General features: G+C 38.9%; 1 protein-coding gene across 1 annotated transcript in view; it reads left to right on the top strand.

Moving 5' to 3' along the window:
- Positions 1 to 18,432, top strand: part of TMEFF2 (transmembrane protein with EGF like and two follistatin like domains 2) — a 222,134-nt gene that overhangs the window by 128,603 nt on the left and 75,099 nt on the right. Inside the window, exon 5 of the mRNA XM_038585208.1 lies at positions 1,008 to 1,104. Within this exon, the coding sequence (XP_038441136.1) occupies positions 1,008 to 1,104 (97 nt within the window). The remainder of the gene's footprint in view (positions 1 to 1,007; positions 1,105 to 18,432) is intronic.

Here is an 18,432-nt window from a genome sequence, read left to right as displayed (position 1 = left end):
TTTTAAAGATCCTCTTGATTTAAACATCTGTTTTTAAGTATATGATCTGTCCACAGAATAAAATTATCTATATAGTAGTTAGGTTGCTGCAATTTTTCATCTATAACCAAAACTGTTTTTACTTTCAACTGCATATTTCTTAGTTGGGTAAATAGTCATCTATCCTCTCAAAAGTGGTGCTCAGATTTTCATTCCTTGGGGTGAAAATACTTGAGTTCAACTTACACTATTACGTGCTGATTTTGAAAAGTTAATTTTATAATCAAGTTATACATTGCTTATTTCCATACTTGTAATTTACGGGAGAAAAAAAGGCCAATATCCATAATCATCATCAGTGAGAAAGCGTATTTTTAAAATAAAATATACATTCACAACTGTCCTAGAGGATATCACTATGTTAGGCTCTGTGCAATATTTATATAAAATTCAAGAAATTATAAACCAACTGAAAGCTGTTTTCTAAAAACTTAACATCAATATATTTTCCTTTTAAGTACTAAACACCTTGAGGAAAAACAAAGAAGACATATCTGACAAGTCAGGACTGCCCATCTAAATTTCTTTTAATTAAAAAAAAAAAAAAGCTTTTGAATGAAAAAAATCTATAACTTAGGAAAGAGAAAATGCTAAATATTGTTTATAAAGTAAGCACTAGATGTGTCCTCTAGGCAAGTAACAGTCTAAATCCCTTTTAATTAATAACCCTTTCATATGGTCTATTTATTAACCAAGCTTTTTTGATAAATCCAGTAAACCCTCTTGTTCGTTGTTTCATTCCGCTTGTAAAAAGCTGAAGTGTTTACTACATCCTAATGGGCGGCATATTATTGCCAGTGTTTTCCTTAAATTGAGGGAAGAGAGGAGGTGAATGAGACGTTCTTTGAGGACCCAAAAGCAAACAGGTCTGTCAGAAAAGAGGCAGCTTTGGTCCAGAATAGTCTTAGAGTGCTGGTATTGAGCATACTTACCTGAATGCTTCTGGTTTACTTTCTTCCTTATTCCAGTTCATGAAGGCTCAGGAGAAACCAGTCAGAAGGAGACTTCAACCTGTGACATTTGCCAATTTGGTGCAGAATGTGATGAAGATGCCGAGGATGTCTGGTAACGTGTTCTTATACTTTAAACAAACGGTATAGCAAGAACTAACTTCTTTTTACTCCACCAACCATCTCTTAAAAGACGTTTTCAGCATTTTGTCTTATCCAGTTCCTAAGGGGGGAAAAGGAGGGCCATAATAACAGTAAGGAATTTCTGAAGCTGAATTAAGAGCTGGACTAACCATGCAAGTGCTAAGAGCATTACTTGATGAGATACATTTAAGATACCACTTAGACCCCCAAATACTGTCGACGTTAAGCGATGGAAACATCATACGCATCAGAGATCTCTCAACAACCGTGCTCAATAAACAATGGATGGTTGCTGTCTGCTTTCTAAGATGGTGACTCTGGGTCCCTGCAGAGGATTTATTTAAGAGTGTATGCTGATGCACACCCAGAGCTGATTTGGGAAGGTGGTAAAGGAAGGAATGACTTCTGGGCTTATTTCTAGGATCAGCTTCTTCCTTCATCTGAGCCATACTCAGCGTCTGTAAAGGTATTCTGAACAAATAATGAATAACATTTATTATTGTGCATGAGTCCCAAAATGTTAGTGTTCTGGGCATCCCTGGGTATTGGTTCTGCCCTCATCATACCCAAAGGGAACAACCCAGAGTTCAGACTGAGGTCTTTGTGGCATGATGGTGGAAAGAGGCTGCATTCCCCTTCATTTACACACCTCACTTTACGCACGTATCTTTCAGGAAAACAGCCAAGTGCCCTTTGCTTTCTTCATTATGCAGACTATGTTTGTCTAGAGGAGAGTTTTTTTTTTAAGATTTATTTATTCATTTATTTATGATAGACAGAGAGAGAGAGAGAGAGAGAGGCAGAGACACAGGCAGAGGGAGAAGCAGGCTCCATGCAGGGGGCCTGACCTGGGACTCGATCCCAGGACTCCAGGATCACTCCCTGGGCCAAAGGCAGGCTCTAAACCACTAAGCCACCCAGGGATCCCCGTCTAGAGTTAATGATCATTTTGATCAAGTTGACTAAGATTAAATCCTAAATGTTCTCCCCACAAAAAAAAAAAAAAAAAGAAAGAAATAGTAATTATGTGATGTGTTGGGATTGTTAGTTAGCACTATGGTGGTAATCCTATTGCGATATATAAGCACATTAAATCAACACGTTGTACACCTCAAATTCATACAGTTATGTGTCAATTATGTTTCAGTAGAGTTTGAGGGAGAAAAAAATAATTTTAATCAAACTTTTGTGAGTGGAGGGAACAATTCATCTAAGGGACAAGCAGAAAAAGCTGAAAGCAAGGTAATTTTGGCAAGAGTGAAACAGTCTACACTTGAAACATTTTAGGGATTTTTAAGGATTCCAAGGGAGCAACTGGAGTTCTTAGGGTAAATTAATCAGGTGCTTGCAGGTAAAGATCATAGCCCTGTAAAATAGCCACCCTTTAACAAAGGCAGACATCAGTGGCATTTCTGTACCTGTCAAATATTTCTCACCAATGGGCAGCTAGCAGCCAGTTGAGAGTTTACATACTGGTTTAACCATCCTGAGGTAAATCCATATTTTCCTAAGAACATCTTGGGCATCTTAATGGCTAATGAACATATGGTTCCCAAACCCAGCTGATCATCAGAACCACTTTGGAAATTTTTTAAACACACTAATTTTTTAGTTCCACTCCAAAATCAATGGGTCAGAATTTCAGAGAAGTAGGGCTTAAATTTTTACTTATCTAAAACTCCCCAAATGGCCATGAAACACTGCTCTAAAATAATCGACTGACTCAAAGAATCATTTTGCTCCCTAAATGCTTTAGGCTCCATTTTATCATAGTCATTATATATTAAAACACATAGATAGGAAAGGTATCCTTTAAATATCCCACTTTTAATGTTTGCTGGTGACCACATCTGTGGTTAACAGTTTTGTTAATTATCTTGTGTCAATTATTTTACTTTTAAAAAATTCACATGGGTTCCTAATTCTTTCTTAAGAATTTCCATTGCCCTAGTCTCTCTTCAGTGATCATCCTTAAGTAACATAGTTCACTTTGCAAATGCAAAGATTTAAGAAATGAGATAAATAGTACCTAAAAACTGACTCTGGGTTTGGTCCATCTGTATACTTTTTCTTCTCGGTTACCATCAAAATAACCCTAGGGGTAGATTCCACCATTATTTCACTTTGCGAAGAAGAAACTGAGTTTTGAAGGGTTTGAGTGGCAGGGTCACAGTGAAGATCTGAGGTGAAGGTAACCACAAGGTGTTAACATTAGCAACTCAACCAAAGATGCAATTAAAATCATATTTCTTTCCCGCCATGCCTGGAATAATAAGAGAGCCAGATTGCGGGCAGCTTAGACGTAGTGATGCAAAACCTGCAGGGTTAGAGCTGGTGACAAGGGAGGTGCCTACAGCAGGCAGTGGGAAAATGTCCAGGTAGGCAGCATCACTCCAGGTATCCTAGCAAATGCTCAGATCTAAGGCGTGAGGGCAGGTGGAATGAGGAGATGGAGACGAGGCTGGCGGCATCGGAAAGATTCAACGGTAGGTCAGAAGTCCCAGTCTTCAGATAAAAAGAACCTCAGTTAAAAAGGGAACAGGACAAGGGCAAAGCAGAACGTCGGTTATCGGGGACCTGGTTATCAGGAAAACAGAGACAGATACGGGCAAGAGGCTGGATAGATACCCGCTTGCCGGAACCCGTGTAGAAAGCCAAGCCCTGGTTACGAGGGGCCGAGACAAGCGTCTAGATCTCAGAAATAAATTACAAGGTCAGAATGAAACCAGCAGCAAGGCTGACTGGATGCTGAATCAGTTGGCTTTTGGCTAGGACATCTTGTACGCCCCCGGCCTAGAGACAAGATTAGTTCCAAAATGCGGAATAAAGCTGAACCTCCAGATGGGGCTAAGTGGCTATAGCTGTGAAGATTAGAGGGATGCAGGGGGCAGGGAGCCAAGAAGATCATTATACTTCCCAGGCAAGAATGAAAAGTTGTTAGCATTTAAATAAAATGTACTTAAAATGTCCAATGTAAGCAAGAAGGGATGGTGCTGAAAATGGGAAGTGTATTGATTTTCATTTACATAAATACCTTTGTATGTTCACATATTGTATTTAGTTATGACCATGAAGGGCAGATTGGAACAGCTGAAGGACACAAGAATAAAGCAATAAATGAAATTAAGTAGGCGTGGAATGAAAGAGGCTATAAAGTCCGATAGGAAGCAGTTGGGGAGTGATCTGACTGTAGGACTGGTCAGCTGAAGCAGGGGAGCTTCCATGTGCTGTTGTTTTGGGATGAAACCATGACCAGGTCCTCTTGCAAACATAAAACATTGCATATGCTGGGTGGCAACAAAGAGTACAACTCAGTGTCTAGTTTTATTTTTTCCTTTGATTAAAGTACGATTTTATGTATACAGATTTCCTCAGTCCTGCATGATGATATAAAATACTATTATGTTATTACGGTATCTGCAATATGGAAACAAAGATAAAAAAATTAATGCCCGATCTTCCTTTCACCCTGGCTGAAGAAATTACTATTTTACGTTTCACCAGAAAAATTAAATCTAGTTATTCAAAACTGCTTAGGCACTTTCTGGATGAAGATAAATCATTTTTAGGATTAAAAAAGCCAGTTGATCAATTACGATCAATCGTAATCAGTTGATCTTTTCATAGACGAGTTTTCGAGTTGCACAAGTCCACACTGGACTTGGAGAAGAAAGACAGGTGATTGGTAGGTGGTAGAGGGTTAAGGAAAATGAGGAAAAGGAGAAAAAAAAATAATAATTAGAGGATGGCATTGGTAAACCATAGTCCTCAACACATTACATTTTAATGCTTTTGAAAGAACAGATGGTTTATAAGCTCATATAAACCCCTCACTTATATTCTCGGATTTCATTTCAAGGTTTTCCTCTCACCTTTTTCTTCTTATGGAGAACATCAAGGCTGTAGAAGTCAGAAGAGGGTCAGGTTTTCTCAGTAGCGGAGAAAAACCCTTGCCATAGAGGATTCTTCCGTTACAGTTATTGACCCTTAGGTCAGGGAAAGGGAAAGAATTAAGTTTCCAAAAGAGAGAATTAAAAGTCCGCGTGGGAAGTGGCTCACAACACAGATATATCCACTGTCATATGGAGGCATCCTTTATTTAGGATAGACCTCAAACAAATGGAACACCTGTGCAAAGAGATGTGCAAGCTTGTGTATAGGGAAGGGGTTAAGAGGGGAAGGAAAGAAGGGCTTAAAAGATTGTCTCTCTTTATATCTAGGCGGAAAAAAAAAGTCAAAACTAATATGTTTATACATCAAAGAGACTTTCAAATACATCCTGCCAAATATAATTTATAAAGAAAAAGAATGGCTTATAAATAAGTCAAACATAATAAAATTGACTCAATGCAAAGTAATGCCCCAACGGATAGCACTGGGAATACCAACTTATGATTTCGACAAATACTTCTGATACTTGGTTAGTTTTAGAAACAGCTTTGCACTCCCTTAATTATCTTACCTGATAAATTATTTCAGTAAGTCCAAAGTAGGTCATTGGTAACTTCTCTTTGCACTGGGAACTACTCCTAAGAAGTAATTAGCCTAGAACTTTCTGTTGGTCCTGTCAGTCAGAAGTAGTTCAGAGCCCCGGGGTTGATACTTGATTTAATATAAGAAAAAAGCAAGCTGATAGCTGGGTCTGATCATAGGAATGACTGGGTAAGAAACTGGCTGCATGCCTAACATTTCCAGGGTGTCAAGATAGATCAAGAAAGGGAGCACAGGTGTAAAGGCAGATGTGCCTTGTGACAAATGATATAAAGGGGCAATTTACATTACATGTATTTGCTTCATGTGTAGGCTTGATGGCTCCTAGTCCCATTTTAACTTTGCCTTCGTATCATTCCCTACATGCTACTCGGGCTCCATTAGCAGAATCATATTGGCTAAAATGCTATTAATTCCTCAGTAGTCATTCATTTTGTCCCTGAAAGCATTAATAATGTTTTACTGCATAACATCCTCGAGTTTTGACGGCAAGGGAAAGGAAGGAGAAAAGCAAAGGAGTTGCAGCAAAATGAGTTCAGAAAAACTGAATGAGCACCTATGTTTTTCTTTTTTTCGTTGACGCTCCATAACTGAGGCAGGGTGTGGGCTTCGGCATCCCTTTTGTGAGTGTCTCCTACAGAGACAGTTTAGTTTGAAGTCCTTAACATCTTGCTTCTTTGATCTGAGAAGGCTCCTTGTCCCTAGGAAGGCTGTGTGTTGCTGGCATCATTCCCACCCTTAATGCATTTTGGACTGCGGAGAATCATGAATATTTGAAGCAGGGCAATGGCCGTGGATGGTCGCCGGCACTAGATCTCACCATACATAGAAGCAAATTAGGCATTAGGTCCTGCTGACTTTAGTGCTTTGGGATTATGAGTTTGATAGGAAAATTAAGACACCTCTGAGGAGAATACAGAGAATGATTCCTTTTAAAACTACTACCAGTCAACAGTTGAACCAAAGGATCGTGTTGCATTTGGAAAGTTTCCAGTTGTTTTCCACTAAGTGAAAAGAAGATTGGTTAGGGTCGTATGTGGAATTTCTAAAGAGGAGGATGTCGATTAGTCACGATGTCCTAGTGATCCAAGAGCCCATTCATTCTCCCCCTCAGGATGCTTTTCCTTTTATGAGTTTTCTTTGCTCTCTTGCCCCAGAACTGGAAGTGTGCTGACCATAATTAGGACTGACTTCTAACAGGAGTTTACTCATGGAGAGAATAAAACACACACGCACGCACGCGCACACACACAACAATAAAAATAGGACTGTTCTTGAAAATCCAAGATTTCTGTTGATCGTAAATGTGACTTTATAAAAAAAAAAAATAAACTAAAAAAATAAAAATAAAAATAAACTAAAAGTAAATGTGACTTTATGATAAAACCTTCTTGATTTCAAGATTCCTGTGGTTGGGAGATTGACTCCTTCAAATTGCCTCTTCGCCACCACGAAGACAATGCACTCACCTCTGAAAGCTGCCATAACAGTTTCGGACTGTATAGAGGGGTGGGGAGTTTGCGGGTAAAGATAAACTTCTTTCCTCTTCCATGCCTCCAGTAGCCCAGAACATTTTTCCAGAGACTGAAATATGTAGCTGTTGATTTGAGGTCACACACATACTTCCATTTCCACAATTTCAAGGGAAAAATGCTAATATTTTTAGCTAATCTATAACCAAATGTAAAAGTTTGACTTTCTTTTATGGATTCTTCTACTTCTCTGAATCAAGAAAAAAAATGTGTATTTTTTTTTTTTATTCCACACAATGAAATAAAATTCAGAATGCAATTAGAATTCAGAATGCAATTTGAGTTAAATAGGACTAGTACTTGTTATGTGGTCTGGATAAAGGTCTGTGCCGACAAATACCTTATCTGTGACCCAGACTTCCTTCTACAGTAGCTGCCAGTAAACACACAAACCCGCAAGTGGAATGCGACCACACGAAGTGTCACTTGGAAAGTTAAATGCATAACCACTCAAGTGCACAAGAGGCAGTCTCAAAAAACAAACAGCAGGTAAACCACCAACCCACCCTCCAAAAATGGAGCATTATACTTTGTGAAAAGTAAAACTAAGAAAAAAAAAATTGAAATTTGAAAACCATACAAATTTGGGCTTTAAAACAAAGGCTTAGCTCAGGTCTTCTGTGATGCTGGGCTCCTTCAAAAAAGATTGGATTTTCACATCAGTTCCGAAGGCTTTTGAATTTTTCTCGGTAACTATGCCACAACTGTGCGATCACACAGTGATTAATGAAACTTAATTAGGACATATCAGATAACAAACATAATCTGGGGTGGACTGCTCAGAAACGCAGGAATAAAGTATTCTCAATTTACAGATGTTGTATATGTTTTTATGGTTTTTATTTAGCTCATGCGACATAAATCGTGTAACTTACATTTTATATAGAAATAATGAAATACCACGTGTAGGCAGAACAAAGGAAACAAGACTCCTAAGTACATAACCGTGTTTCTACCGCTAACTTAACTGTGTTGGTTGTTTCTCTTTTTACTTGCTTTTTGAGTCTTGTTTTGGACTGTACCCTGCTAACTGGGCTGTTGACTGACTTCTGGTGCTGACTCCCCAAACACTCAGCCTCAATTTCCTCTTGATTTTTTCTGAGTCTCAGTTTCCTGGATACTCTGAGTCAAAGATTCCTGTCCCTCAGAATCGGAGGACACCCGTCCCATGTTCCAGCATCCCAGTGTAATGCTCCAGTCTCAGAAATAAAAATATGAACCTCGTGGTTACTAAAATATCAGAAACTTCAGAAGTTGGTTTCCCATGTGACAGGCACCATTGCAATGTTTACATACATGGAGCTAATTAATCCTTTTAATATAAATCTCATGAAGTTAAACACACTAATAATTCCCATTTTATAAGAAAGGAAACTGAGGCACGGAATAGTTAAGCAAAGTGATTTGCCCAAAGCCAAACAATAAGTGGAAGTCTAGGATTTGAACCCCATCAGATTGACTCCAGAGACCACCACTCACTGTTTTCTCAGATATTTAATGATGTAAATTGTGTGTGTGTGTGTGTGTGTAGCATGTATACACATAAATGCACTGAATTTCACATTTTTTCCCTTGAAATAGAGAAATAGAATATGAAAACAAAGCTGTGAGTGATGAAATCCACTACTAACAGGTCCACATTGCTTATGATGGCCTTAACGTATTTTCTTTCTCACTAGGTATATATACTTTATTTCCTTAGAAACTGTGTGGGTTTTGTTTCTTGTTGTTTTCTTTTTTATGGAAGCATCAAATCATCTGTGGAGATTATCCTTAGGACAATATGTGTGCCCAATTAGATGAGGTTATTAGGCATAAGGTGGCTAAGAACAGATACACCTTCACCAAAACCTGCTTATTTTGAGCTGATTTAACTTCCATTAGCTGATTTTGAAGTGACAGCAGCAACCCTATTTGCTGAGTTATGGACCAAAGTGAACACTATTTATACAATAACTACCAGTAGGTCGCAGATTTTTTTTTCTTTTTTCAGACCAGAGGCATGTGACACAGCTTTTAGATACTGGCCAATATAACACTGCTCCTTCCTCTGATGCTGGTGTCCCACTATCAGCGATATTTCAAAAGGCTATGCAAGAGGCAGAGAGCACTGAGGAGTCTGAGGAGCAAGGACCCTGTTCAGTAAGCCACCTGCTAAGTAAGGTTGTCCCCCAGTATCTCTGGGAATAGCTGATGGGCTCCATGCCCCTTTCCAAGTAGCAAAAGAGAGTTTGTTACAAATAATATTCTTGCACCCATTAAGACGTCATCCATCATCCCACCATTCCAAGATAACCACTGTAAAATTTGGAGGTATAGTCCCCTCAACGCCTGTGTTACTGTATGTGTGCATACACGTGTCTATATAGGTTTTCAGTGAAAATCGAATCATACTGTATACATCCACAGAGCCTCTCTCTTAAAAATCTTACTTAACATTAAGCCTGAGTTTGGAGATTTTGGGGGAATGCTAAACAAATTTATGATGAATATATTTAGACTCGAACATAATTGCTATGGCCCATAGTCTGATTATCCTTTTAAAATTTGTACACTTCTCAAGACAAACGGATTTTGGAGCACTGTCCTAACATTTGTGACCTAAAAAATTTACCAAAGCCTAAATCCCTTCTAAGTCTACGTTAGACATTTTTCTTGGTTAACTCCAAGAGATTGGATGGTATGTATACTGAAAACATTTCATTGTATCCAGAGCACTCATAATAAATAGCTTTCTGAGTTATAAGCATTATTTACAGAGAAGCTGTCCTCCCAAAGGTGTTTTAAATTGGGTAGAAACTGTTGCTAGTCTTCAGTATCTACTTCCAAATAGTAATATATTGCATGTGTTGGTTCATCTAACCAACAAATCAGTAAGCCATCCTCGGCAGCCAACATCAGTCTGTCCCAGACACATTCCCCTACAAACAGGATGTGTACTATCTAATGGTGATCAAACAAATTGCAAAATTACATGCAACACCCAACCTAACAGTCAATATTACTGAAGATCTAAATGCTTATTATAGTTAAAAAAGAAAAGAAAAGAAGGAAAGGGATATCTGATCTTTCTGGCCCCCCACTCAATGCCAAATAAAATTAATCAGGAGTGGATCCATTCATGCCCTTATCATATGCTACAAATGAAATATAAGAAATCAGGATGATGCACTTGGGATGGATGATCTTCTAAAGATTTTATTTATTTATTCATGAGAGACAGAGAGAGAGAGAGAGAGAGAGAGGCAGAGACACAGGCAGAGGGAGAAGCAGGGAGCCCGATGCGGGACTTGATCCCGGGTCTCCAGGATCACGCCCTGAACCAAAAGCTGGTGCTAAACTGCTGAGCCACCCAGGGATCCCCAGGACGGATGATCTTCTAAAGGTTGTTTACCATGGCTTTTTTTTTTTTTTCATTCATTTCAGTCTTTTCAAAGTCTTTGACAGAGTAGTTTACTCTGTTCTCCGAGCTTATTCTAAAATGAACTTTGTACAGTCAAAATTGTACTACCCAGGATAATAAAAGTAATGCTAGACCCACAACTAGCTATAGTGTCTGTAATCAGCAACTAGTCAAAGAAGCGTAGTATGTAAAACTTGGGGAAAATGCAAAAACAAATAAAATGCTAGCTTCACATTAGCAAAAAATTAGTGATATATTTCTGTAATAAACACAGATATCTACATAAACATAGTACTTCATTTATTTATTTTTTTAAGATTTATATATTTATGAAAGAGAGTGGGGGCAGAAGCAGAGGGAGAGAACCCTCAAGCAGACTCCCTACTGAGCACAGAACCCAATGTGGGGCTTGATCCCACAACCCTGAGATCATGACCTGAGCCAAAACCAAGGGCCTGACACTCAACTGACTGAGCCACCCACGAGCCCCTCAAACATAGTACTGTAAAACACTCAAATATAACATTGAACTGTGAATTATGACAAAGAAATAAAATAATATATTTTATTGAGATGTGCACTTCGATTTTAATTGATTATATTTTCCTTGGAAAATAATAACTAAGCATTAGTGAGCACTTACTTTGTGCCCTGCACTCTTCTAAGGGCTTTGTGTTTATTAACTGATGTAATCTCCATAAACCTAAAAGTTGGATATTATTACCATTCCAATTCTAAATATGAGGAAGTTGAAGCACAAAGGTGCCAAGTAACTCATCCTAAATTTACTTAGCTATTAAGGTTCAAGGTCAAGATTTGAACCCAGAGGCCACACTCTGATCTAGTCTGTAAACATGGTGTCCCAGAAAATTGAGGAGTTTTACATTTTCTTGGGGACACGGAGAAGAAACATATTTAATTAGGCTGGAAGTCCAGTGCACCTTCTATGGAAGTCAAGTGGATCATCTGATTGAATCCTTCACAAAGGTGTGGTCAGTTAGGTCCTAATTTTCCTCCACTTCGAGAAAGGAGGAAACCAAGTTTGGGGGACATCAGTAAACATGGCAAATATATGTTGCTAGGTAGGGGCAGTTGTGGAGTTCAACCTCAGATTTTTTTAACATAATAGCTTATGTCTGAGATTGTGTGTAGTAACCGAAAAGTACCCATAGCCAAATGATGGAAAACTTAATTGTCAAATATATTAGAGTAACACTGTTCCTGGTCAGAGAGTCTGCATTGTATTAGTGGAGGTCTCGGTCCTTGGATTCCCCACAGGAAGATTTACATGGGGCACAGGAAGATTTACATGGGGATCCACGCTGGAATAAAGACAGCCAGAAGGAAAGTAGCAAGCATAAAGCAGTTTATTAAACCAAAAAGTACACTCTCGAGGTGGAGAAGGGGGCAGGTTCCACAGAGTGGAGCTGGCCCATAGGTAGTTTTGGGATTGGATATCCCTGGGTCTCTCTGGGTGAGAGAAGCAGGGATGTACAGTGAGGTGCTCTCTAATGAAGGCTGCTTCTGATCATTTGGGGAACTCCTCCCACAGGTTTGGAGGGAGAGTCTTTGATCCTACAAGGTTTGTACCAGAATGCTCATGGCAGCCTTTCTCCCTCTTGTGGGGCTGTTCCTGCAAGGCAAGTGCTTTAAAATAAGCCTACGGGTTACCATGGGACAGAGGTGAAAGAGGAGAGCCCTTACTCTGCCCCGTGGCTCTTGATCTGTCAGCCTCAAGGTCTTCAAAGCCACCAGGTCAGGATGTTGTGTCCCTGGGCTTTTAATATGTAGCTTATTTATTACCATCCTTGCTTCCACCTCCTGCTCTGTCATTCCCCTTGAGGACTTGGGGCTATGCCTCGGAACATTCCTTCCACTGCTTAAGTCCAGCTTCTACCTAACAATACTAAATGTTATAATAGATAAATGTCAAATTCTCAGAGGTGTAACCCCCACCAGCACCCCCACACACAAACACCTATTTCTTCCTCTTACCACTGTTGAAGCAAATGTTCTTATTCAGAGAATCTTCACATGGTCTTTTAGGAACTGTGTCTCTTTCCATATCATGGGCCTGCCCTTCCCTAAATCATTGAGGTTCTATTCATTCATTTAATAGAAAGCAAAAGAGAAGAAAAGATCATACATGGGAATTTTTATCAGCCAGTCTTGGAAATGGCATTTCTCACTTCCACATCTATCCCTCTGGCCAGAACATTTGCCACATGGTAAAAGTAACATTAAGGAGAAAGAACCCAGTAATAAAGTTTGGTAATGGGCCTACAAGAGAGAGATTGGAATCAAGGAGGCCGTACAGTAGGAGTAGGTATTTATTTAGCATGCGTGCTGGGTCATCCATCCTCTGTCTGAGCCCTGGCAATACCGTGCATGACAAAGACGAAGCTCCAGCCAGTAAAAAATATACATTTTGGGGAGTTTCTCATCCAAGATGGTGACACAGACATACAAAGAAGAGGAGAGATGGGGGAAGAGTCATCAGTGATAAAGAATTAAAATACTCAACAAGCAAGATACTTTCAAATAATAAGAGTTCGGAAAATCCGGGTCCTGGGAGAAGGAGATGCCGCTTAAGGTTGGGTATGTAGGGAATGTGTCTCTGATTGTTGTTGACCCAAATAAGAGGCAATAGCCAGCCCCCAAAAAATCTGTGGAAGTTCTAGAAGTCTGAGCCCAAAGGCACAAGAGTGCGGTGAGCTTGGTGCCCTGACCGAGCCGATTGAAGCTTAGTGCAGCTGGAGCCAGAAAACTAAAAAGGTCTTAGATGGATTGACTTCCTCCTGAACTTTACTAGGCCGCTCCAGAATGTCGTCATTGCCCCCTTCTCCCAGATCGTACAGCACTTTCCCTCCTTTCCATCTTGTCATTACTCCTTACCTGGAAGTGTAGATATGGGATTTTCTCAACTGAAATGCAACCTCCTGGAGAGCAGAGAATTGTATATGATTTGGGGCTTCCTCAGTAATAAGCACAGTTCCGAGAAAGCACTTAGGGCCCGAGTAAGTATATGAATACATGAATGATGAATAAATAAATGAAGGAAAGAAAAACAGAGGGATAAAGAGCAACGTTTCCTTGTATTTGGAGTCTGCAACGTGCTTTTCCCTTTTGCTATGTTTTTGATCCACATGAGCACAGTGGGTGCATGCAGAAGAGTTTGGTAATGGCACAATTATGAGAAGCAAATAGGATTTTGAGGCTGAGCACTGGGGGAGAATAATGGAAATAGGGATTAGGAGGTAGAGTCGATTTGGAGCATGAGAGGAGGGTGATGAGAAAAAATTACGTTCTGATTCAGCTGATAAAAGGCTGAGACATGGGGAATCCCCAGTAGGCAAATGATTAAAGGTTAAGTTGTGTGGTGCAGACAGAAAGAGCTGCAGGAGTGCAGAGACATCTAATAAAGAAAGTGGACTCGGGAATAAGCAATGGAAATAAACACTGGAGTAGAAAAACATTAGACTGCTAGGCAAAAGGACACAAAATGTTTATGGAAAATAATGTGATATTGGGAAGAAAGGACAAAATTAAGTAAAAAAAATAGAATGATATCGGTATGTTTTAATTAAGAGACAAGAAATTAGAGATACACCAAAGGAAAAAAAAAACCAAGAAGCTGCTGTCCTCCATTTGTTAATTTAAAGATAAAATTACCACCCTCTTGCTCACTAAATATTTCTGATTGCCCAGCTCCAGAGTAGGGACAATAGGACTGAGTTACAGGGTTGTACTTCCTGGCACCCTTAGGGTTGGGATAATTTATGTGTCTAGTTCCATACCTTGACCAGGGGGTGAGTATTTGATTGCCAGTACAAAACTCTGCCAAGCTCTTGCCTTTTTCTGGCACAGTAACTTGGCGGAGTTCACGTAGGTGACTGCTTTGTCATCCCAGACCCTTGGGTGAAATGTAACGTGAAAAAGAAATAGATCTTTGTTGCTTTAAGCCCCTGAGATGTTGAGGTAGGATGTTCATTACTGAAGTGTAACATCTTATCCTAATGAGATTGACTCTTGAGGTAGGAAACAATGGAGAAGTTAAGGGTCATTAAAGAAGACCAGAGACTCAAAGTTGGCAAATGATACTTTGTGCTGTGGTCTGAACATCTGTTTCCTCCTAAAATCATATGTTGAAACGTAACCTCCAAGGTGATGGTAATAGGACGCGGAGCCTCTGGGAGGTAATTAGGTCATGAGAGTGGAGCCTTAATGAATGAGATTAGTGTCCTTATAAAAAAAGAACTTAGAACGCTAGCGCACTCCTTCCGCCTTGTGATGCTATAGCAAAAAGACAGTCATCTGTGCGAAAGTGGGCACCACTGGACACGGGTGCCATGATCTTGGACTTCTCAAGAACTGTGAGAAATTAATTTCTGTTTTTAGAAGGCTCTTAGTTTATAGTATTTTTATTATAACAGCCCAAATGGATCAAAACATTGGCCACGTTTCCAATGTGGTTATCCCCAAAGGCCTTGCATAGGGTGTCCCTGAAAACATACCTGCAGATGTATCCACCTGCCCGTCCATGCTCTACCCAGTGAGAAATAGACTAAGCCACCTGCTTCAGGGAGACTGGTGAGGTCCTCCAGCTGGCCGGCTGTGTCATCCTCCCTACCTCCTAACATGGATTAGGGTTGACTTGCCTGAGGATCAGGAAGTTGAGAGGACAGCTTCTAGATCCCCAGCACCACAATACCTATGAAAAAGGAGGGGAAAAAAGCAACAGAGATCATCTGAATCAGAAGCATAAAGTAGGACAACAATTTATAAATAGGGGCAAAATGCTTGTTTGACTTCTGATAAGAAGGATATATTTAGAAAGATAAAACCAAGCTTATAAGAATAAAGCAGAAATTAATTTTCCGTATGAGGTCTACAATTAGACTAGTAAAAGGAAAAAAAAGAACAAAAAAAGAAGTAAACTTATTTTTCTTTCGATAATGTACACCATATTAGTGATTTTTTTTTTTCCGTTCAAGGAGAGATGAGGAAGAGGAAGGAAAAGGAAGGAAATGAATATCTTTTTTTAGCCCAATCTTTAGTACTGCTTGTACTGACCTAATTTCAAATTTGAGGATTTATACTTAAAATACATCTGAGAAAACGATATGCATTGACCATGAACCAAGAAATCAATACACATTTTAATAGACAAAAACATGCTTTGATGAATGGGTGGGTGGATAAATGGATGGATGATTGTATCAATAGGTAGATACCGAATAGATAGGTAGATGTATAATAAGGCGAATCAGTGTCTCGAAAGACCATAGATGTTGTGTAAAACAAACCGAAGGCACAAGGTTGAATGAGCAGAGGACTTTTAAGCTAAAATTAGTTTAGTTAGGAGTTCAGATGCTGAAGTCAGACTCTCTGAGCTTAAATTTTGGTGTTGCCACTTACTTGTGTTGTAGCTTTAGCAAGCTCCTTAACCTTCCTGAGTCTCCGTGTTTTCATCCATGTAAAGCAAATTAGAACATTTATTTTATAAGGGTGCTAGGAAGGTGCCTAAGAATATAATTCATTAACTTGAGTTTTCTTTGAATTTTTTATCCATAAACATATATCTCAAAAATGTTTCTCTTTGCGTATATCCTAATACCTTATTGTTCAGACTCTGATTTGAAGAACTATTCTTTATACTGTCATTATCGGTGACCTGTATGGTGGTGTCCTAGCTTATCTCAGAAACTTCTAAGTCTCCAAAGCAGCCTTTTAAATTGGCCTTGAATGCTAGCACTTTTTCTACTGAGGTGGGGGTGAGGAGAGAGTGAAAACAATCAGACTGATTATTTGAAATTGAATAAATGAAATGAATGCTTTGAATTATTTTTAATACTTCAAAAAATAGCGTGGGTGTTAAGTAGATTAAAGAATCTAAACCATGAAAAATCACACCATCCCAAATTCTTAGTAAAGTCATTTGTTGTGGTGGTTAAGAGGGGGAAAAAAAAGTTTAATTTACAATATAAAGTAAATAGCAATTGTTCACACTACTGTTTATTGATTTCATATTAAATCCAATTATAAATAGTTTACAAAGGTGATTAATGTTTAATACGCAATAGGATCCTATGAGTCTTGTTATCCTCACTTCACCAGTGAGGAAACTGAGGCTTATAGGGCCATGATTAACCCCGTGCTGTATATTATTGCTAATACGGAAAATGAAGCAGGATCTAAATGTAGGCAATCTGGTTCCGGAGCCCCGGCTCCTCACTACCACACTAAATTGCTTCTCAAATAATCATAGTGCGTTAAATCTGGCTGGATGGGACCTTGGAGATCATATAATCCTGTCTCTTTGTATTACTGCCTGTAAATGTAAAGCAGAGAGAAGTTAAACGATCTGCCCAAGGTTATACACTTCCATTCTTTTCCTCAACATAATAACACAGTCTCGTTTAAAACTCATTTCTAGGATTTATACAAACTAATGGTGAAGTCATGACACTTTTTAATTGAATGTTCAATAAAAGAATCATTTTCATCTTGTTTTTCCATCTTATGCCCATGAATAAAATGTAAAAACATGTTGCAAAGCCAAGAGTCCTCATCTCCACTAATAGCCTGCTTTTTCATAGAAGGAGGAAAACCATCCTTGCACTGAGTCTGTTCTGGATGAAATAAGCATGAAGTCATTTTCTTTGTGAAGAACACCTCTGAGGCATTAAGGGAAAGGATGTCAGGACTGACCTTCCAAGTCAGGGAACTTCAACTTAGAGCCAACACTTGGCTTGGAGGGCAGTGTGATCTCTCCTACGCTGCTAGTAGTATTCATTCTGTAAGGCGCTCCAGGTCCCTTCACTACAGTGCCAGGTAGAAACCAATGGGCTGCAGATGCTTTGCCTCTTCGATAGACCGACTAATTTTATTTCTGAATGTTAATTTTTTATTTGATCAATCTTGACCATTGCTTTATTCAGGCTTCAGGAGAGATGTGGCCAAGTATGTATAGTTATCTGAATAGTCTTCTGATGTCAAAGTTAGGCACTATTTTTCCTGAAAGTTTACCAAGGGGTCGGTCACTTCTACCTGTTACAAAGCCAGAAAGCAGGAACAAACAGCTCCAGATCATTTTCTTTGAGAACTACATACCACAGTTGAATACGATTTAAAATTGTATCTGTTAGAGGTGAAGTTTCTGTGAAAGTTTCTCCAAAAGAGCTTATTCTGGTCTTTTACGTGAAGGCCCTGCTTTGTGATGTGAGTTGAGTTGCCTAAACTTTCTGATCTGTAAAGTGGGAGAGCTGTCTACACACAGGATGTTTTTAAGTGTTAATGCTAAGACATAGGGACGCCTGGGTATCTCAGTGGTTGAGCGTCTGCCTTTGGCTGAGGCCATGATCCCAGGGTCTTAGCATGGAGACCAGCATCAGGATCCCTGCAGGGAGCCTGCTTTTCCCTCTATGTCTCTACCTCTCTCTCTGTGTGTCTCTCATGAATAAATAAATAAAATCTTTTAAAAATACTATATATATATATATATATATATATATGCTAAGACACTATACTATATATAATATATATATTTATATATATAAATACTATATGTATACACACTATACTATACTACTATTTATATATATAAATACTATATATATATATATATATATATATGCTAAGACACGTATAAAACGCTTAGGACCATCCTTGGTACTCAGTAAAAATCTGATATTATCTTCGTGAGTTTTATATCCATTTATAGTACATTCATCTAGTCCCAAGGCTTCAATTGCACCTTTAGGTACATGATGGACAAATATTTTACAGCTCTGACTCTCATGGTCTGAGCATTCGTTTATTCATTTAACATATATTTATTATCTACTATGTGATAATAGACTAGGTGTTGGAC

The sequence above is a fragment of the Canis lupus genome, chromosome 37 (genome assembly GCF_011100685.1).
Source record: "Canis lupus familiaris isolate Mischka breed German Shepherd chromosome 37, alternate assembly UU_Cfam_GSD_1.0, whole genome shotgun sequence".
NCBI lineage: Eukaryota > Metazoa > Chordata > Mammalia > Carnivora > Canidae > Canis > Canis lupus.
This window is presented reverse-complemented; position numbering and strand designations above follow the sequence as displayed.